Genomic DNA, 23,294 nt, shown 5'->3' with positions numbered 1-23,294 from the left:
ACCCCCCGGTTGTTACGCCACTGCTATAGAACCCCTCCCTCCCCCAGCAAGCCTCAGTTGTTTTGCTAGTGTCCATAAGTGATGAATGTCTCCTCTCTACTAAAAAAAACTAACTCCTTTTTGTATGGATTTTTCTTCAAAATTCTGCAAGCAGGTAAGCTGCTCTATAACCACCTATCCTTATCCCGCCGGGTGAACCTCCCGTTCTCTCTTTGCCGGCATCCATCACCAAGATGGCCGCCAGCAGGTACGCTCGCGTGACATAATCACGCGTGTGCGTGATAACGTTCCAGCAGGGTGTCACCCGATGGCAGCTCCAGGCGACACCACGCCTCAGGACTCCCCTGCCTGGAACTGATATTAGCTTCTCTGTCTGTAAAACTCCACCATTGTGCAGGAGAAATGCTTGTGACAATACTCTGAGTTCCAACAGATTCATATATACCTTACCAACATGTACATAAATTTGCCACACTCCTGCGAGACAGAATTCTAAAGAGAATCTACAGCACTCTTTATGAATTTCAGGGAATGCCTTTAGTATTGTTGTACACCATAGATGCTACAAATGTTTACATAGTATTACGCAGTATGGTCAGGCTTAGTTTCCACTATTCAGGATCTAGTGGAAAAAGGGGCTCTTTAGCATACAAATATGAATAATGAGAAGTGACACTAGGAGAGGCATATTGACAATGAAAACCAAATATGTGAGGGAAGAATTGTTAAGCAAGTGGGTAGTTTACCATGGAGGTTGATGGAATGTGCTGACACTAAACATGTTCTGGGTGATGTTAGCAGTAAAATCCGCTGACATTCGCACTGCAAAAGAAGAAAAATCATTGAGCAATTGTCACTTTCCTAAACAGCCTAAAGTAGCACCAAATCTGAATGAGAGTTACCGTACTTGTACATAAAATAGTTTAAAAAAAAAGATAAAGAATATAACATTTTAATAAATATATTGATAAAGTATGAAATATTTCATATGAATATTTTGTATTTTGAGATCCAAAAAGCAATGAAATGTTTTCCAGGCATTCCTAAACTACTATAAATTTGCATGCACGAGTGAAATTCAAAGCAGGGGTTGCTCCCCACTCTCTACCCCTCTTTTCAGATGGCTCTGTGAGGATTGAGTCAAATAAAGAATTAGGCTGATTTATTAAAGGAGCTGAGAATGTTCACACAATAAATTACTTCAATTAATCCAGTCATGTGCAGATGAAAAAAAATAAACCGTTGCAAAACCAGACTTTTTCTCATGAACAGCAAAGTTCATGAGCATCGAATTTAAGGAATTCACCCTTAAACACTTCTTTAAAGGAGAACTATGAGATGAGTGATTTCCACTCACCTCATAGTTCTAGCCGACCTGTGACAATGAGACTGTCACAGGTCGGCTCAGTAGATCGGGAGGTGAGGGAACACATACCAGGTTCACTCACCTTCCGATCCTGTCACGGCTCTCTGCCGTGACAGGGGGAGGGGCTGGATTCCCCTCTCCCTGCTCCGATCTGCCAGCGCTGACTGGCGGAACGGACGGGGGAGGGGGCGGGTACAGCTGGCTCTGCCTCTAGATAGGCAGAGCCAGCTGTCACTCACGCAGCTGGGCGGATCCAGTCATCTACGTCGGGATCCGCTCCGGCTGCGGTATACTGAGCTGAGGGTAACGGGAGGACGCTAGTTTGTGTCCTCCCGTTACCCTAAGGAGAACTATGGGGAAAAACACTGACCCCATAGTTCTCCTTTAAGGGTGAATATTGGGTCTTGTGTGAATATTCACATGATTGGCTATTTGAAGTGAATATTCACCCAATTTATTGTATGAACACTCTCAACTCCTTTTGTAAATCAGACTCAATCCATGAAAGAGAAAAGCTTCTGCTGTGCTGTTTCTGTAGAAAACCCAAAGTGCTCTGTGTGTTTTGTCATGTTTATAAGTGTATATATTGACAATACATTTTTGTTTTAGGGAAGAGAAGGATAAGAACCCCTGTAGTGTGGAGCCTGCAGTGTCCCTCAGAGTGCTCTTTGCATAACGCTGCAAAGATCAATCGATGGTTGGAGGAAAGGCTGTTCACATGGCTTTGACAAGTCACATGACTAGGCTTGTCTCTACCCATTTTATCCATTTAATTGAATTGAATAGGGCTTTGCTTGCTTTAGTATCCTAAAGCAAACCAAGTACTAAACACATTTGTAAAGCACATCACTGTACTATATAAATGTGGATTTGTTTAAGCTGCCATAGTAAGGTCATACCCCTGCTCTATAACTCAGCCACTAAGAGACTGTACTAACTGTCTCAGCGAAACTGCACACTTTGCCTTCAGTTACTATTAGTTTGACTATACACTATAAAATCTGAGTGTACAATCCCCTTTAGTGCTACCATCAACTATGTAAGAGGCAAGAGCAAAAATTTAATGGATTGTTTAGGTTTATCTTCATATTACAAAATTTTGGTAAAGAGAAAGGACATTGTACAATCAAATTGTGTAGCGTATGGACCGTTTTAGTGTTATTAGTGCTATTAGAGGAGTTGTGCTTTTATGTGGCTTACACACTGTTGAGCTTTTCAGGAAAGCTATTGATGGCTAACAGTGTGCAGTGGCATTTTTTGTATTCATCTCCATGCCTGATTTATGGGTAAGCAGTTTCTGTAGACATTGGTGATGTAAAGGGTTGCCTTAACTCCAGTACTAAATGTATCCCTGTTTTCCAAACTGTCCCTAACATGTTTCCCTAAAAATAATGACTTCACTGTCTGCCTTGTACTGAGCTATAGGGTACCTTGTCAATAATGAAAATATATGCACAAAGGAGTTCAGTCTAGTGGTTTTTTTTATTTCAAGTGGTTGAGCCATCTTCAATATTTTTTTTTCACTTTTAAAATCCTAAAAAAAAATTTCACACTAGGACGTTTGCAATTTTTTTGGAGTCTTTGGCAAGTATGACCTAACTGGTAACTAACTATTACATTTATTTATAGAGGTCCAAACATCAAACCAAAAAGAGGGACAAATGAAGTGGGAAGGGGGATTTGGCTCCAAAAGAGGGACAGTCCCACCAAATCAGGGACAGTTGGGTTAAAGTTAATGGTTAAAGTGTATGTCAAGGCAGAAATGTAATTTTTTGTATTAGGTAGAGTTGGAAAGGATTAGAACTAGGGATGCACCGATACCAGTTTTTCGGTATCCGGTACGAGTACTGGTACTTATATTTCGGTACTCGCCGATACTTCCGGTAGCATGGAGCCAGCTTCCCGGGCAATCAAGAAGCCGGGCAGTGTGTCATTACCTGCTGCCCAGCTTCCTTATATGCCGACTCCATGCTGTCTGGCTGGTTCGATGCTGATTGGCCAGGAAGACAGCCAATCAGCATGGAGCCGACTTGCTGGAAAATCGGGATACTAGCTATCGGTGCATCCCTAATTAGAACCCTGCTATTACTGCTATCTGGATCTCCATTAAGGTGCCCATACACTGCTCGATTCTCGTACGAGAATCGCGGGAAATCCCGCGATCGTACGAGAATCGAGCAGTGTGAACGGAGACGTGCGACCGTTTCTACTGTACGGTCGCACGTCTTCCGTCGAACCAGCATGTTCGAAAACCAGCCGGGAATCGTACGATTCTCGGCTGGTTAGAACGGTGCTCGGAAGACAAATGCCGAACGGGCCGGTGTGCGCACGCGCACACTGCCCGTTCAGCATTGCGGTCATCGGAAGCCCGCCCCTCAGGGGGGCGGGCTTGCGATGATCGAGAGTGCGATCTGCCTGTCCAAGATAGGCAGATCGTACGTTTTTTTAATCCCTGTACAACCATCGCAAGACTAAGGTCTTGCGATGGTTGTAGAGTGTATGGCCACCTTTAGAGAGATTTTTTCCAAAAGTTTTTACCACAAAGGGAGTGAGGAAAAATCTGCAACGGGGACACAGACGGAAATCAAAATTTGACAGAGGTTCTAGCCTTCCTCTACTATACTAAAAAAAAAAAAAAGTTTTTATTTCTGACTGTGTTGCTGTTGGAGAGGTTTCCTAACATCCCATCTGGTAAAATGTTGTCATCAGCAGGACATTAGGTGAGGGAACAGAGCCCTGAACAGCAGTAAACCTTAGCAGGGGTTCTAACCATTTCCAACTCTATCCAAAACTGAAAATGTTTTTGGTCTGTCAAAAACTTAAAAGCAGTACTATGCTCACCTTTCCTACAGCAATGTGGCATCCACATGCTCTCTTGCTGGCACCAACATCTTCGCTCAGTCCTCTTCCAGGTTTGGGATCTTCTGCCATCTTGCTGTTGGAGTTTACCTCACTTCCTGTCTGGTAAAATACTGTCAGCAGGACAGCAAATGAGGGGAAATATTTTTACCGGAATAGCAGTGAAACCTCAGTAGTGGTTGATTTAGGCCTGCTCTATGTACATATTACAGAAAATATTGCAAGGAACCCTAATCTTGCTTGTTTCTTCAAAATCTGTCTATGTGTAGCTGTATTACCAGTGTTATACTGATTAATTTGCTAGTCATTGAGGTTTCTAAACCCTTTATTAGCAGCAGCTTATCAAACTGTTATGTACAGTGTCTTCCAAAAGTATTTACCCCACTTGGTGTTTTTCCTGCTTTATTGCATCACAACCTGGATTTGTGTGCATACGTATTCACCCCTTGCTTTGAAATCCCTAAATAAGATGTAAGACAACCAATTACCTTCAGATGTCCCATAATTAGTTTATAAAGGCCCACCTGTGTGCAATCAAAGTGTCACATGATCTATCACATGTCAGTATAAATACCTCTGTTCTGAAATGTCCATAACTCTGCAACACCACTAAACAAGGAACATGAAGACCAAGGAGGTCTCCAAATAGGTCAGAAACAAAGTTGTAAGGACATACAATACTGTGCAAAAGTTTTAGGCAGGTGTGAAAAAAATCTGTAAATTCAGAATGCTGTAGGATTAGAATCAGGTATATGATTAACCAATTATACCAAACAGGTGCTAATGATCAAAAATATCATAAGCAGATTGAAACACAGTAATTACCTGAAACAGAATAAGCTGTGTAGGAGACTTAAAACTGAGTGAGGAGCAGCCAAACTCTGCTACTAAGGTGAGGTTTTGGAAGACCGTTACATGTCATAGGTCATACACCATGGCAAGACTGAGCACAGCAACCAGACACGGTAGTTATACTGCATCAGCAAGGTCTCTCCCAGGCAAAGATTTCAAAGCAGATTGGGGTTTCAGGATGTGCTGTTTTGCTGCAAGCTCTTTTGAAGAAGCACAAAGAAATGGGCAATGGTGAGGACCAAAGATGCAGTGGTCGACCAAGGAAATAATGCAGCAGATGAAAGACTTCCCTTACTACATGCTTACTTCCGTTCGACATCAGATGATGTTCAGCAGTGCCATCTGCAACAAACTGGCGGAAACCAGTGGGACCCAAGTACACCCATCTACTGTCCGGAGAATTCTGGCCAGAAGTGGTCTTCATGGAAGAATTCTGGCCAAAAAGCCATACCTCCGGCGTGGAAACAAGGCTTAGCGACTCAACTATGCACGAAAACATAGAAACTGGGGTGCAGAAAAATGGCAGCAGGTGCTCTGGACTGATGAGTCACAATGTGAAATATTTTGCTGTAGCAGGAGGCAGTTTGGTCACCAAAGGGCTGGAGAGCAGTACAATAATGAGTGTCTGCAGGTAATATTAAAGCATGGTGGGGGTTCCTTGCAAGTCTGGGGAATTTCTGCAATGGAGTTGGAGATTTGTTCAGGATCAATGGTGTCCTCAATGCTGAGAAATACAAGCAGATACTTATCCATCATGCCTTACCATCAGGGAGGAGCGTGATTGGCCCCAAATTTGTTCCGCAGCAGGACAACAAGCCTAAACATACAGCCAATGTCAAGAACTATCTTCTGCGTAAAGAAGTACAAGGAGTCCTGGAAGTGATGGTTTGGCCCCCACACATAGCCCTGATATCAACAAAATCGAGTCTGTCTGGGATTACATGAAGAGAAAGAAGCATTTGAGGAAGCCTACATCCACAGTAGATATGTGGTTAGTTCTCCAAGATGTTTGGAACAACTTGCCTGCCAAGTTCCTTCAAAAATTGTGTGCAAGTGTACCCAGAGGGATTGATGCTGTTTTGAAGGCAAAGGGTGGTCACACCAAATATTGGATTCTTCTGTTCATTTACTTTACATTTTGTTAATTGATAAAAATAATCTATTAACACTTTTATTTCTGAAAGCATTCTTTCTTTACAGCATTTTTTCACACCTGCCTAAAACCTGTTTTCGTCTGCCACAGATTTGAGACTGGGACATAGGTTCGCCTTCTAGCAGGACAATGACACTAAACATACTGCTAAAGCTACATTGGAGTGGTTTAAAGGGAAAGATTTAAATTTCTTGGAATGAGCTAGTCAAAGTTCAGACCTCAGTCCAATTGAGAATCTGTGACAAGACTTGAAGAATGCTATACACCAACATAACCCATCTAACTTGAAGGAGCTGGAGCAGTTTTGCTTTGAAGAATGGACAAAAATGCCAGTGGCTAGATGTGCTAAGCTAATAGAGACATACCCCAGGAGACTTGCAGCTATAACTGCAGCAAATGGTGGTTCTACAAAGTATTGACTTTTGGTGGGGGAAAACATACAGTATTCATAGTCAAGATATCGGTATTTCTGTCACAATACAGGTGATAGGCATGTTATGTTTCTCTTACATGGTATAACCCACTCCCCCACCCCCCCAAAAAAAAACATTGTAATTCCAGTTTGTACTGCAGTAAAAAAGAAAAAACATGGGGGGGGGGGAATACTTTCGCAAGGCAATATATTAGCAAAATATATAGTGAGTAAATATCAGAGCAAAATAATGCCTGTTATAACCTAATAAAGGTTGTGTAGAACAGTAGGGAGAACTACTTGAGATCACAATAAGTGTCCTTTTTGTTTTATCGCTAGCATTATGAGAGATTATTTGGAACTTCATAGAACATAACAGAGTAGTATATATTGCTGTGTGTGTTTTTGTTACCATGGCTTACATGGCTGTATATAGTGTAAACCACACACATAATAGATCAAGCTACAACTTGACAGTTCTATATGGAGTGGGAAGCAAATCGTAGATCAAGTATATGCATGTCCTTAGTTACATGTACACTAAGGAATCAGTTTACTAAGCTACATGAGTTAATTCAAATGTGGTTCCTTATTTTATCACCTGATAATCTCATCAAAACATTCAATTCATATGCAAAACAATATCGTATAGGAACAAAATCTTTTTTTGTTGGTTTGCAGTATTTAACAGTAAAAAGATTTGATTTTGTATGATTTGATATTTGGTCTTATAAAGTTTTACTATATTTGCTCCAGAAATGGCTGCTTCTCTTGCTCTCCTCAGTAGACATCGCATAGAAGCTCACAATTATCAGCAACCAGAAGCTAGAGGTATTTTAGAACAATCTATCACACAATATTTTGTAATTTGGCTACATATAAAGTGCTACAAAAATAGAAAAATATAATTTGCATGTAAAATCAGCAAATGAATAAAATAACTTTTGGTTGTAAAAATTAGAACACATGGGAATTAAAATATACAATTTTTGTTATACTGTAGTGCATTAACCCTTAAGGCAGAAGATGCCATATATTTCCACCTGTTGGAATTATACAGAAACCTGGGTTTTAGGGTGCGTTCACACTTATGCACATGTATGCACGTGTGTTGGCACACATTTTTGGTACATCAACAAACATGGCATTGATCATGCCTATTCATTTTCGAAGGCTCTATAACCAAAAGCACCTGCCTTGTTTTTTCCCGCATACTACAATGCAATTTTTGTTATTGCATGCGTTGTAGTGGGGGCCAGATGTGGGTTTTTTTTTAAATGTATTTTGTTTTATTTGCATGTGCCTCCCTTGGAGTGCCATTGAAAATGAATGGTAACACATTGTAACGCACACACAGGACACAATATGCCACATGTAAACTGGCACTACAAGATGCATGGGCAAGTGTGAATGCAGCCTTAAAGATATATCCCAATAGCTCATACAACATTTACGTACTCATTTCATTTTCCTGTAAATTATATTTAGTAAATATTATGTTCTTTTCATTCTCATGTGCTGGTGATCTCTGCTTCCTTCAGTACTTTATTAGGTTTCCTTCACATCCCACTCGGACTGGCATTTGGTTTTCTCACTGCTTGGTAAACCAGAAGTCCCAGGAATGCCATGAAAGGGCAATAGCATCTAGGTCTGTTTGTCAAGTTGCAATAAAGCATCAAGGCAAACTCAATACTCCTAAATGTTTTGTGCATGTCACATGACCTGATTACTGATGCCAAAATGAACTTCTGAAGATCAGAAAAGAGGAGACCAACGTGCAGACAATGAAGTGCCTCCTGCATATGTCAAGTTGAAGAGGAACTGTTGAAGAGTAACAGGGTTATTCACAAAAGGGTGAAGAGTTTGGAGAAGGAAGGAGAAGTGAACAATCTAGGCCAAAATACCCGATTTGGAAAAATTCTCAAATTCAGCTCACTTTCCACTTCAGCTATGCTGTCCTAGATTGTTCACTTCTCCTGCCTTCTCCAAACTCTTCACCCTTTTGTGAATAACCCTGTAAGTGTTGGTGTAAAATCTCACTAGGGGTATCTTGTCAGACACTTAGAAAATTAAGAAAACCTGCACTGAGAGAAACATCGAGGACGTCATTGCTGACCTACTACTAAAAATGCTACATGACTGGTTGTCTTTAGCTTCAATTCAATCTAAGTTGCTTGGAAAAAGCATGCAGCTAGAGAAGTCAAAACAAAGGCATAAAGCATTATATGTATATTTATTCCAGGTTTCGCACAGACAATTCTTAGATCTCTATAAGATACCATATGGGGTACATTATGCAATACCGTATTTGCCGGCGTATAAGACGGGGTTTGAGACCCAAAAAAATCGCCCGAAAATCGGGGGTCGTCTTATACGCCGCGTATACTTCGGTATACTGTATGTAGCTTTGGCTACATACAGTATACCGAAGTATACGCGGCGTATAAGACGACCCCCCACTTTTTGTGTAAAAATATAGGTTTTGGGCTATACTCGTCTTATACGACGAGTATAGCCCAAAACTATGTTTAAATGCACTTACTAACCTCCTTGGCGGTATTCCCGAGTGTGGCTCGGGGTTAACACTTATGGTACTGAAAATTACCCCCGAGCCACACTCGGGAATACCGCCAAGGAGGTTAGTAAGTGCATTTAAACATAGTTTTGGGCTATACTCGTCTTATACGACGAGTATAGCCCAAAACCTATATTTTTACACAAAAAGTGGGGGGTCGTCTTATACGCCCAGCCGGCTTATACGCCGGCAAATACGGTATTTAATGTGCATACTTTAAAACTGGGGCTGAATGCCCTTTAAATGCTTATGTGCTATGTTTAACATAAAGCTTATAGTCTTTTTTTTATTTTGTGGGCTACATAAGTAAATATTTATTGTTCCTTAAACTTTATTACTTTTCTTATAGGCAAGCTGAGTACATTTGATGGATGGACGGAGATTGGCTCAGCTCGTACTATCCACATCACATCATAAGGGAACAGTTGTTGTAAATCAAATATCATGAAATATCCTCCCTAATCTGTGCTTGGGTCATTGGAGTATAGGAGAGTAAAGGTGGCCATACACTTTACAACCATCGCAAGACCTTAGTGTTGCGATGGTTGTAAAGTAATTTAAAAAACGTACGATCTGCCAATCTTGGACAGGCAGATCGTACTTGCGATCATCGCAAGCCCGCCCCCCTGAGGGGCAGGTTTCCGATGACCGCAATGCTGAACGGGCAGTGTGCGCGTACCGGCCCGTGCGGCATTGATCTTACGATCATGCTAAAAACCAGCCGAAAATCGTACGATTCTCGGCTGGTTTTCTAGCATGCTCCTTAGACAAAAGACGTGCGACCATACAGTAGAAATGGTCGCACGTCTTCATTCACACTGCACGATTCTCGTACCTTCAGTGTTCAATTCCTCTGTCCCCAGCTGCACTCAATGCTGACCTTACAGAACTAAGCAGGTGCTCCTTTTATCATTCAATGACCCCTGCAGGGGCCAGCCTGCCAGTGTACATTAGCACTTGGAACTGGCTACAGAATTAAAGTATGCAAATCAGTGGGACCTTGTACACTGACAGGTGTAGCCCTTGTAGATTTTACAGAATGAAAATTATTTCAGGGGCACATAGGCTCACCATAACCAATGTACACATGTAATGATTTGAATTTACATCATAATCCATGTTCTGAATTTCGTGTAAGGTACCTCAGAGGAGCATACAGGGTTTTTTCATGCAAAGAGCAATGATTGATAGCTACCCCTAACAAAATGACAACTTTTTTCATTTTAGAGTAAAAAGGGAAAAGAAAACCTGAGAGAGAGCAGCACAAAGTCTTCATCTGTTCCTGTGCAAGAGTTGCTCTTTTTTCCTTTGAAACTTTCATTTCAAGGTATGGTTGATAATTACACTGTCACCATATTAAAATAAATTCTCTATTTAAAGCTATAATGTATAAAGCCTAAGAGAGGAAAAAAACTAAAACTAAACAATAACCAATTCAATAGCAAAAAAGTACTTACCCTTTCCCTGTGGTACCATTCTGTTTTTAAGGTGCCCAATAGATAGGAAAGGACCATGAGGGAGCTATCTGCAAACCTTATCTAATGCCTTGACTCTTTAATGATGTGATAACATGCATAATAACATGAGTCCATGGGTAGCAGCATCAAAACTGCTCAAGCATCAAGTGTGTAGTTGAACACTGATACTCAGCAAAAATATATTCTCTGCCAACGTACAGGAGTCATACTAATGGAGATTTTAAGTCTTTGTCAATGAAACTTCATTCACATTTTGACTTTGGCCAATGAGTGCTCCAAATCAGTGTAGGCTTGCCAATACACTATATGGCCAAATGTTTGTGTACATCTGATCATCACATATAATTTATTGTCAAAAGTATGGGGAAATTATCTCCGACTTATTGGGTTCAGGTGTTACCAGTGAAGGGAACCGTTAATGCTATAGCATACAAAGATGTTTTAAACTATTGTATACATCCAACCTTGCGGCATCAGTTTGCATAAGGCAATTTTCTGATCCAGAATGACTGTGCACAAAGCCAGGTCCATAAAGGGATGGCTTGATGAGTTTGGTGTGGTTGAACTCAAAAGGCCTGCTCAGAGCCCTATGCTCAAGCCCATTGAATACCTTCAGGATCCTTTTTAATGCTGACTTCAAGCCAGGTCTTCTGATTCAACATCAGTAACCTCATTCAGCCTCTCTTTTGGCTACAAAATTTGGGTACAAATTCACAGAGTCACACTCTTTGTGGAAAGCCTTCCCAGAAGAGTAAAGTCTACTGTATTATAGCCACAAAGGTAGATGTGTGTGTGGTAACTTCCTATTAATGCTCATGGATTTGGATTGTTATGGATTGGGATGTCCAACATTCTCATATTGATTTGATGGTCAGGTGTCCGCAAACCTTTGGACATATAAAGGGTTATTCACAAAAGGGTGAAGAGTTTGGAGAAGGCAGGAGAGGTGAACAATCTGGGACAACATAGCTGAACTGGAAATTGAGCTGAATATTTCCAAATCAGCTATTTTGGCTTAGATTGTTCACTTCTCTTGCCTTCTCCAAACTCTTCACCCATTTGTGAAAACCCTGATAGTGTAAGTCATCAAGCAGCAGGTTCCCTGAAGACTCACCCACATTTAAAGCACATAACAGACAACCAATGACTGCAACTGTGATAGGCAGTAAAATATGGTATGGTTTATATGTACCTCTTAGAGTCTAGTAGTAGCATAATGAATTCATTTCAGAACATCTTTAAACTTACAGTATTTAGGATTATATACATCAAAACTTAACGCAGATCTTACTGTTATAGTTGGATGATGGTTTATTTTGAATATACAAAACTATATGTGTAAACAATGATAAAAAATGAGGTAACAGGAGACTTGAATGTGATTTCCATTAGGGGCTGATGGCCTATTTTAGCAAACACTTGATCTATTTAACTCTTGAATTCAGTCAATTTTTATAAGTACCGCCCTATATATACAGGTAATACAGGTACAGCTTTTAGTTTAGCAAAACGTAAGAACAGGATGGTACTGCAACTCACTGTGCAGAACTGTTGCTATAGAGAGGTGTAATTAAACAGAATTAACAGTGTAGTGACCTGTTTACTCACCTTTCAGAGCCTCCCACATACTCTCTTCCCCCCTCTTGTTAGAACTCAACTTTATCTGTTGTCTATTTCACGCATTCAACCATGATTTTGGGGGGTTAAGGGGTTAAAAGTTTTCACGATTTGTCTGCAAAAGAAGACAAAGGGGTAGGTTGTTTTCATCCATCTTTTCAAGCGGAGAAAGCGTGGACGAGGCGGTATAACAGCGGAAGGGTGTGGGTGAGGAGCGGCACGGATTCTTCAAACAAACTTCAGTACACAACGCAACTATTTAATTACAGAATCATTTGTCACATTCCACTTGATATTCAACATATTTAATGAACAAGTAGTTTGTTAAGGTCCGTTCATTCTTAATCAGATTCCTTTTGTTTGCATACATATCACTATGCAGCATGACTAAATATAATCTAAACAGCAAAACATCTTTATGTTGCAAGTTAAATTCAGAAGCCCATCTGACAATACAGACACAGTTGAAGGGCATGTGTTAAAAAGATAAATTGAGACAAGGTTACAAATATTTTAAACTTTTCAATTTAGGCATGAGAAGTCCCTAAACTGAGGATGGCCATTTTGCTTTTCCTTTGAGTGGCAGCACAAAACCTGAACAAATATATTATGCAGTATGTCGAAAGTTGAATATTTAGTGTATAGCAGTGTAAAAATGTTCTAAAGCCAATTAAAAAAAAAATTGAATAGAAGCCAAATAGAGACAAGTTGGAGGTAATTTGGTTTTGTTTGAGCTTTTCTACTGTGAGAGTCAGCCATTTTCCTATGCAAAGACAGCTGAGTCAGTCATAAGACTCTGATGCCTGTAGACAGGTGGTTTGGCCTGGAGGTAGAAATATATTTTTATTCAACTATACAGAGCAGATATTAAACTCTTGAATTCTATTAATATATGTGTGCAGCTTTACAGCCAGATTATCATACATTAAAAAATGTAATCATAAAAAGAAAATTCCATTTGAACAATTTTTAATTAAAAATATAAACCAACTGCTACCAATAAAGTAATGAACTATGAGGGTTATGCTTTTTAATTCCAGATCCTTGTAGAACAGCTATAGCGTGCTTCAATGTTAATATTAGCCCACATTTATAGGCTTCATTCCCATGAATACTGATTCAACCCATAAATTATAGATGCCACTGCAAACTTATAGCAAGAAAAGCTGTTTAGGTTTTTGTCTTATATTTGTTATCATATAAAGTTGTAACATGATAAGCATAAAATGGCAACCCTTGAGTAAGGAACATGAATTCCTGGCATTTAAGAATGAACAGCCTTGAGTTCACAAGCAGAAGGGGGAAAGGAAAAACAGCTATATAGGAGGAACGGTGAAGAAAGTTCGACAGAGACCGGATGCAACGTCATAGTGAAACTAGGCAGCGTCACGGGAGAGAGGAAAAGCACCATGTGGTATCCTCCAGAAACATATCTTTATTGCATTTTATCGTCCGAGCCATGTGATAATAGACAATTCTTGTTCAGTGGGAGGGAAGAAATGAGGCAAGGATAGGGAGGGAGAGAGCAAACCTGGTTCATAGACGGAGGATAGCAAACAAATTTTTTGGAAACACGGATAGAGGGATAGAGGATAACATTAGTTTGAGGAATAACTAAATCTGGTTGACTCTTGATAGGAAAGGTGTTAAAGAAATATAGCATGCAGGGTGTACATCAAACTGTTAAAATAAACTGCTATCAAGTATTCTCACATCTTTCACAATAATGTTTGTTCATCAGTTTGCTGTCTACCGTATTAACTGTGCACTTTTACTTTTTAAACTGGACACAGAGTGCAAGATACTACAGGATCAAGTATTTGATTTTTTCCTTTAAAATCCCTTAAATTAGTTATCCCTTTTCGGCCAACTCCCTCTGTAGAAGTTTCTGTCCAGAAGAACTACTTGAAAAACTTATGTGGCTAAATTGTAATGTTTTATGATGGGCAACTGTCAGATTTGAAGGATCCTGGTTGTCTCTAGGATTCAGACTGATAGAACCATGTGTACCAAGGACATCATCAGGTATGTCCTTGGTACAGAGATCCAGCTCTCATTTGATTTCCAGCTTAGCAGATGTTTCCAGTATGACAGTGCTATCAGCCATAATTTTTTACGGGTGGTTCAATACAGAAGATTAAGTCAGTGGGGATTAACATAAATGTCCAACTGCATGACTATAGTTATTATAAAAGGTATGTTTTTAAGAGGGCTGTTGAACCAAAAGGGTGGAAAATGGAGTGTGTTATTTCCTTTGTATTACACCAGGCCTCAGGCTAGGTTCACACCTAGGCGATTTATCGCACGTATTTAACCGCGTGATATCGCACAAAACAGGGATTTGCATTCAAGTCTATGGAAGCTGTTCACACCTTTGTGATTTGTCGTGCGGTAAAAATCGCCTGTCGCACAAAAAGGTGCAGGAGCGATTTTTGGGCGGTTGTCGCGCGGTTTTCAATGCATAGAGATATCTATGGAACCGCGTGGTTTGGGTTAGACATAGACATCTCTAAAGCAAAAGCATGCGGACAGAAATGCGCAACAACTGCACGAAAACAGCTCACCAGCTCAGTTGCTTAGGTGTGAACTTAGCCTCAACTGAAAGGGCTGGCATTAAAACATGATCATGGAACTTTTCTCTAACGCCTATTTAAAATATTTGATATCCCCTGCCTTTTAAACCTTTTTCTGTGAAAACCAATCAACTACAGCATGCATCAAAAAGTGCAAATTAATAAATATACATTATTTAGAAGTAGTTAGGCCTAGTTAATCTATTTTAATAGTACTATATTTTATTACACCTATATGTTGTGTACTCAACACGTAAACAGTCTATTACTTCTGTATTGTATAAACTAATGTTATACATCTTATGCATCTCAACTTTTTATAACTAACTATACAGTGCTAGAACTCTATACATTTAAGCAATAACTCAATGTACATAGGTCACAAATTGTAAAAGGAACACTAGTCCTATACATCACAATGGAAGTATATTTCTCTATATTTTTGTTAACATCATGAATAGTGCAATGGGTTTACATTTCGTTAAAGGATTACTATATGTGAAAGGATGACTATAGCTAAAACTGTCCATATTACTATATGAAATATACATTCACAAATATATTTGCATTGGCTTCTAAGCCTCCAAACAACAAATATGAAATTGGATGTGCTTTTACAATCACTATGCATTTCCTTGCTCTCAAAGCTGTAACACTTACGTAATCTTAAGACTTTGAAGTGCTTAGAAAATTAGGCCTTTACCTAATAAGGCAAAGAGCAATGAGAAAAGTGGCGTCACCCATAGCAACTAATCTGCAATCATTTGTCTACACTGACTACGCTACTCAGCTAAAAGCTGATTTATGATCCGCTGTGGGTTCCACTACATCATCGCTCTTTTCACCACGCTGTTAAAAAAAAGGCGTAAGAATGAATAAGTCAAACTGCCTCTGCTACAGAACAGTTTAGGCACTTGTCTAATTTGCTAAGTGTATAATCCTGTTATGCACACTTTGAAGGGTAGACTCTATAGCAGGCTATACAAACAGCTGTATATTGTGCTCACATCATTTGAACATTTCTTACACTGGTAAATAAATTCTAAGAATATACACGTTATTAAAGCTACGGGAACTCTACGGTGCAGTTATTGCAATTCTTTATCAGTGTTTTATGCACTTTCTCTTTCAATTTTCATTTCAGCCAAACTGACAAAATATGCTCATGATGAAGTCCAGAACCTTCATGTTTTTAGCAATCATAATGTGTCTAAAGTTTCTGTGAAGTTTTTCTTATTGAAATAAAAACTCAACCCCTAGTTTCATCTGCTAATATGTCCTATTTTACGTTGAACTTTACATTTGGCTTACTGGTTGTATCTACTAGCCATGTAACCCAGCGAGCAGATTCATGGTGGACTGACCTGGAGCAACACCTGTCTGTGTTTGATAACCATGTTTTTATAGTAAAGAATGGTTTAAACCCCCCATCAGTTTATTTATTGCTGTCTTTGTCTTTCTGTCACAGAAAGTGAGAAGAAATCTCTAAAAAAAAAAAATCAGGAGAATCCCCCACTTAGACAGTTTTCATCAGAAAAGTGATTACTTTTGTTATGCTATTGTTACTATGCATGATCATCCAATAAAAATTGTTTGGAAAAAAAGAAAAGGTGCCTCCATTTGAATATTTCTTTTTGCCAATTGTACCAAGTCTAAAATTTAGGATTTCCCATCACCTTCTGTCTCAGTGACAAGGACATCAGGACAATAGCGGCATGAATGTCCCTAGCACGGACATAGACAGTAATAAAAAAACTTGACAGGGGTTCTAATCTTTAGCCGCTCAATCCAAAACAAAATGTTTTGTCTCTACATGAACTTTAAACAATGATGTGTTTCTTATAGTAAAATGATGTATTGTTTGCATGTAACACATCTGAATGCCGGTATTTAATGACAACATTGATTTTGCTTGTTAATATTGTTTCGTCATAAGTCAAAGTATTGGATCTGTTATCCAGGACCCTGTTATTTAGAGAAGTTTTATAAATAGTAACTGTAAATAGCTGCTGTTTCTTTTTTATGAAAGGTCAACGCAAACTGACATGACCGTTCATATTCCAGTTATTGCAAGGAGCACTGGTAAAGACTGTGAACAAGAAACTATAGTGTAGTAACATTTACCTGAAAGTATTTTTTTAACATCATTTTCACATTTTTACGTGCTTGTTGCTGTATAGTTTGGTTACACTATTTTATATACAGATTTGTAAATGTTCCTTGTAGCGGTCACCTGCATAGCAGAGAATGTGATTGCTGTTCCCTGTGTAATAGCTGTCTGGGTAAGCTGAGTTAGCCTTAAAGAGAACCTATCGGTTAGATTTGACCCATAGACTTGCACTGAGAGACAAGAAACAGTGAAGCACCATCACTGTGTTGTAATACTAAGAGGGAAGCAGAGCCTGTACATGAAATAAGCAAATCTGGCTGCCCCGTGTACATAGATTGTTCACACTATTACAGAGTAATAAAGGTCTTAAAATACAGACACATATTGATAAAAAATGTTTTACATTACGCTGCCACTGATCACAAACATATGTATATTACACTTTAAAAAGACCACCGCTTCCTTTTAAAGAAGCACTTCATCCACAGCTATATTTTATTGTGGGTGAATGGTCATGGATACAGCTTGTGTGTAAAATTAGAATTGCCTCTACAGCTGCAGTGTAAAGATCCGTCTCTATGAAGTTCCTTCTACGCTGCTACAATCTGTTCTAGTTAAACACACGGATGAATTAGCATTCCTACCACCTGCTGACAGGAATGCTTGTTCATTTAGTATGTCATGAAGAGTCAGCTTTACCTGTCACAACACCTCTGTGAAAACAGAAAGCAATTCTCACAAAGGGAGACCGGCTTCAATACTGGAACATGTATCAAGAGTTGTATGATACATTACATGTGCTGATAAGTGTGTCTCCGTTGTCATGGCTCACTGACGGTCACCAGTAGAAGCCCTGTATAGTGAAACTGTGGGTCATTCAACCTGCCAGTTTAATACATGAAAGCCACAATGGAAATCTTAAATCCCCTAACACCAAAATGTGCCATGCAATGTGCTGGATCTTCACATCAGGAATGCAAAAGTAAATATAATCTTCCATAGATGCTGTCCCCATTACCTTCCACCCAAAAGTCTTTTTCCTCTTTATAGTAATATAAAGAGCAATGAATGGACACAAGGGTCCTTTAAATTGTGTGAGGCAACCCACACTATGAAACACTCACACACTGAGGACCACAGATCCAATACCAACCCTTATCACAAACCTTACAATCTGTAATTTATATTTCAGATATCTTTTCTTTATATCCTTTTTCTAGAAAAGCATTGTTGTCCTTACTAGTATCCTCTCTATCTTGTATGTGAATGATCTGTTGTTAAAATCTTATACATTCCTGTGTCATACAAAAATACTAGCCAAAAGATTCATTGTACGGCTGTTGCATGACCCACCGGTGCTGAAATTATACAGTCTTGGAAATTAACATTTGTTCCTCTCTAGATAAGTATTTTGTAGTAGCAAACGCAAGCAAAAGCCATCACAGGTAGTCTAACCCTATTGCAGCGTACTGCAGCCAGCCAGTCAGTTTATTATCTGACCTGATCCTCAGTGTTGCACACACAGGCCTGTATATTCTCAGTATATTCTAATTATTATATGTGATATTATTTTACTCTAAATGCATAACCAAGATAGAAGTTTGTAAAGGGTAGTCAATTATCTCTGATATTGTTAGGACTCCTGTTTCTCTGATAACCATCCCCTGTTAATAAGTCCTTAGTATGATACTGAGAGACATGCTATAATATTGGCCTCTCTAACTCACAGTATAGACAAACTATTTAAATGATTATATACTTTGTAATAGTGTAGTAACTAGTTTCCCATTTGCTGCTTCCCTCTCCCGTGTCGTTTTCACAGGCTGACAGGTTTAATCTCACCAGCTACTTAACTGTAACACTTTCCTTTCATCTTTCTCTGTATAAGATAAAAGAAGAAGCAGACTGGGAAAAGGGAGTGTAGGTGGATTCGAGTAGCTTAATAAGTTTGGCTGTACTGGCCTGCATACCCGTTAGCATATTTCTCGTAGTACTCAGCGGGACTGTAACCTGCTGCTCCCAAGCTATACTGAGAGAAAGCAGAGGCGTAGGCTTGGCTGTAACTCTGGCTGTAGGCTTGAGATGCTCCATATGGATCAGCATATTGTGCCATAACTGCTGCTGCTGTCCTCCTGCCAACAGGACTTCTGTCCCTGTATGCTGCGGGAGCCAAGGCTGCGCTGATAGATGTTGGAGCTGTTGGAGCAGCAGCTACGGGAGCAGTTGGAAGGGTTGCAGCAGCTGCAGCTACTACTGGAGCAAGGGCTCTGTCGTATGCTGCCCGAGCTCCAAGCCCACTTCTGTCGTAGATATCATACGTGTATCTCTCATAGTACTCCCTCTCGTACCAGCAGCGAGGTGAAAACGCTGAGAAAGAAGCTGGAGGTGGCGGCAGGCGTCCACGATGAAAGTAGTAAGCTGGTGGTGGTGGAGGAGGAGGTGGAGGTGCTGTTGGAACTGCAATAACAGCTGAAGATGCTAACTTGGAGCTCTTTGGGGCGTTGTTGCTCTTGGACAGAGTAACAAAGATCTTCTGGTCCTCCAGAGGAGTATCATTAAGGTGCAAAATCGCATCCATGGCTTCTCTTTCCTTGGCCATGTGTACAAAAGCATAATTCTTTACTATATCACATTCTACAACTTTGCCAAACTTCTCAAATAACTCCTTGATTTGGGATGTTGTCGCCCTGCTTGAGACATTGCCCACGTATATTTTGGTGGCATTGCGAATCTTTGACGTTGCATATTCCACAGTAAGATGGGAGCCATAGAACTCCTGTTTGTGCAACTCTCCAATGGCACGGTGAGCGTCCTGCTCTCTTTCCATGTGGACAAAGGCATAGTTTTTGAGAATGTCACATTCATTCACCTGACCATACCTCTCAAAGAGCTTCTTTAACTCTTCAGGGGATGCAGATGGGGAGACACCGCCAACAAAAATCTTCACCATGGCTTGGGGATAGTGTGTGAAAATATCCAAATGCTTGGTCCCCCTTCTAGTTCAAAACAAAACAAAATGATTAGGCAATTTTATGCAATTCAGATGTTCTGCAGTAAAATTAATACATTTCATGTTCATTTCAAGGGTTCATGTCAGCAGACATTTCTGTGCATTTGAGGTGCATTCACAGGTCAGCAAAATCCCATTGACTTTACAGTCACAGTTACAGTTTACTTGAGCAGTACACATGGAAGTTCAGAGGCTGCATATGAACTGCTTTGCATTGCGCTCAGGCCCAGATTCCCCACAAAGCCACAGAGGCCAGGCATTGGGGCGGCAGCGGTGTGGAATCCCCCGAATTGGTTCCGTCCTCCCCCCGACCGCCGAGTCTCTCCTCACTGGCCGCCAATGTGGGGAGCAGAGCGGCAGGGTTAAAACTAACCCTGCTGCTCTGTGTAGACAGTGAGAGGGGAGAGCAGTGCTCTTCCTCTCTCTGCTGTCACAGGAGTTCCAGAAGTTCGCATTGCAGAACCTGGCCTTGGGGCAGCAGGGAGAGTAAATCCAGCCCTGATTGCGCTATGTTTCTTTGGTGGCAGAATGTCCTATTCATTTGTGCAATTAAGACAGAAAAAAAAAATTATGCAGACATTATTATGAGTATGAGCGGATAATAATGTCTGCATCACATTTTGTTTTATTGTGTTTGAACATGTGATGTTTGTTTGAATTTTGGGGGGAATGACATCATGAACTGTTCTAATTGCACTTGGATTAGTATGTATTTATACCTGCATGTTTATCGATGTACCTTGTCACTATGTCGCTTTAAAGAAGGATCCCTGCGTGGACCCGAAACGTCAGCACCTTATGACGCTATGTGACACTGCACTTTATTTAATAAATTGGAATTTTAATACTGGATTCCCTGAGTGTGTGACGGTGAAACGCATGAATCTACTATGCATGTGTTCCAGAGCAGGAAAAATTGGTCTTGCTGCAGTTTTTCTACATGCTCTGGAACTGAACTAGAGCCCAAAATACAATTGGAATACATTGGACGCAGGTTTGATGTGTTCTGTAACTGCTCTGCATCTGCTCTGCACTTGGTGTGAACAAGTCCTTAGAGCAGAAAAATGCACACCACAGCGCTCAGCAGACTCCCAATGATATTCTCCACCAACAATCATTTGCAGGCTGCCGTCATCAAAAAGGCCACTGGGAAGTATTCCTCGCAAAACAAACAGACAGACAGTGTCTTGTCCTCGTGAAATACAGTTTATTAATCAATGAACATACAAGCTGACATAAAATACTACTCGCATGGTAATCACTGAATACCACCTTCCTCAGGGCTCTGAGGAAGGGGGTATATTCCCCGAAACGCGTCAGCTAGCAAGGCAGCTTTGTGTGGGGTCTGCCTTGTACCATTCATTCAGTGATTACCATGTGAGTAGTATTTTATGTCAGCTTGTATGTTCATTGAAGCCCTTAGAGCAGCAGGTGCCGGTTGTCAGAATACAAGAGCTGGCAGTGGGGATTCGTCCATCTACGCTGTTTAGCGTGGATGAGGGAATTGAATATTTTCTCTCATTCCGCTCGACTAAATGAGACAAACGTTTATGTGTATGGCAAGCTTTATATACACTGAGAGCACAGCATATGGATATTTTGGACATGCTCCTTTGTTTGGCTCATGTGCCTTTCATGCCTTATGTGATGTTTCTCACATTATAAGTTGAGTGTTTTTTAATATAGTATGCAAACAAAATATCACAAAAAACAGCTTTGTTTGGATGTTCAAGCATCCTGCAGATGCAGACACCAACATATGCATTGAACATGTGACTGTACACTTTTGAGATTGCAAATCACTGTGCTTTGGAGTGTTGTATCTCTGCTGTTGGGCATTTTCTTTTAGTAAATCAGGCCTCGAGAGTCTCACGTTCAGTCCTTGTGACCTGATTGATAAAATTGCAGGGAGAGGGAGAGTAAAGCCGGCCATACAACACTAGAATTTTGAAACATTTTTTCGGAACGTTCATGCTGTTTTCTTATAGTTTATGGGGTTAAATCAGCCATTGATTTTGACTGTAGTAACAAAAAAAAAGAACCGGATGGAAAAAAAAAATTTGAATAAAGGAAATTCTAACAGTGAATTTGGTTTTCCTTTAAGAAACTCCATTCATTCCAAAATCGAATGTTAAAATCAAACAGAATTTCAAAGGACATTCTATAAGTTTCTCAAGACATTATCAAATACTCTGAGATTTTGCGTGTGAAAGTACATTTGAAAATCTATCCATGTTTACCCGGCTTTAGGCTGGACTCTCACTTTAGTAGTGCAATGCCATATGCACATAGAGGGGAATGTATCAAAATTGGAGCAGACAAAATCTGGGTAGTTGCCCATGGCATCCAATCAGCTTCTACCTTTTGTTTTCAAAGCTTAGCTGAACAAACTAAAGAGAGAAGCTGATTGGTTGCTTGCACAACTGCTTCAGATTCCGCCTGCTCTAGTTTTGATAAACCCCCCCCCCCATTATGTTGCACATTATCGTGGCTTGTGGTAAGGCAACGTTATTAATTTTAAATGAAGTCTTTTTGCACAGCAACGCTGGTTTTATCTGACCTGCACCTGCAAGACAGTGCGCAGATGGTTCACATCTGTGCATTGTGGTGTGTTAAAAGGCAAGCCCATTGTAGTGCATTGGGGGATGTGCTTGGGGTGACATTCCAAATGAATGTTAATGCGCCATGGTTTGTGCATTGGTGCACTGTGCTAACATACGGTAAAACACGTTTTTCTGCCATAGAAATATGTGACTCTGGCCTAACCGTAATCAAAAACATTGTATTCCCAATAAAAAGAAAATGTGAGAAAAAAATAACATGCAGTCCTACTAAGCAGTCTGCAAATGCTATAGGTGCACCCAGGAACACTTCTAATGATAAGTTATACATGGACACAAAGTTTGAAAACATTACCACATACAATGATAGATGATACACACACCATACCCAATTCATTGTACATACCATGTACACTCGGATAATCACCAACCAATTCTACATTTCTCAAGCAGCTGTACAATACACAGATAAAATGCACTGAGAACCAAGAAACACCAGCGCTAATACACCATAAAAAGCGTGCATCTGTACACACCTCACCATAAGCCATAAATATTATACAAAATGATACTCTATCCAAACTTGTATCGATTGCTCCACCCTAACTATGATCAAACTAAAAAAGTGTCTAGCAATACATACATATACAGAGTATATATATCTATATATATCTAGAGATATATATAGATATATATAGATATATAGATATATATCAAACTTAAAGAAC

General features: G+C 40.0%; 1 protein-coding gene across 1 annotated transcript in view; it reads right to left on the bottom strand.

Annotated features, from left to right (window-relative positions):
* LOC108785279 (RNA-binding protein 4B-like) overlaps window positions 1-23,294 on the bottom strand; it is a 51,742-nt gene that overhangs the window by 24,931 nt on the left and 3,517 nt on the right. The window contains exons 2-3 of the mRNA XM_018554334.1: window positions 18,966-19,991; window positions 12,304-12,427 (exon numbers count right to left, since the gene is read on the bottom strand). Of these exons, the coding sequence (XP_018409836.1) occupies window positions 12,379-12,427; window positions 18,966-19,945 (1,029 nt within the window). The 5' untranslated portion in view covers window positions 19,946-19,991 and the 3' untranslated portion in view covers window positions 12,304-12,378. The remainder of the gene's footprint in view (window positions 1-12,303; window positions 12,428-18,965; window positions 19,992-23,294) is intronic.

The sequence above is a fragment of the Nanorana parkeri genome, unplaced genomic scaffold (assembly GCF_000935625.1).
Source record: "Nanorana parkeri isolate BGI_ZX_2015 unplaced genomic scaffold, ASM93562v1 scaffold153, whole genome shotgun sequence".
Classification (NCBI taxonomy): Eukaryota; Metazoa; Chordata; class Amphibia; order Anura; family Dicroglossidae; genus Nanorana; species Nanorana parkeri.
The sequence above is the reverse complement of the archived record's forward strand: the minus strand, read 5'-3'. Positions and strand labels throughout refer to the sequence as shown.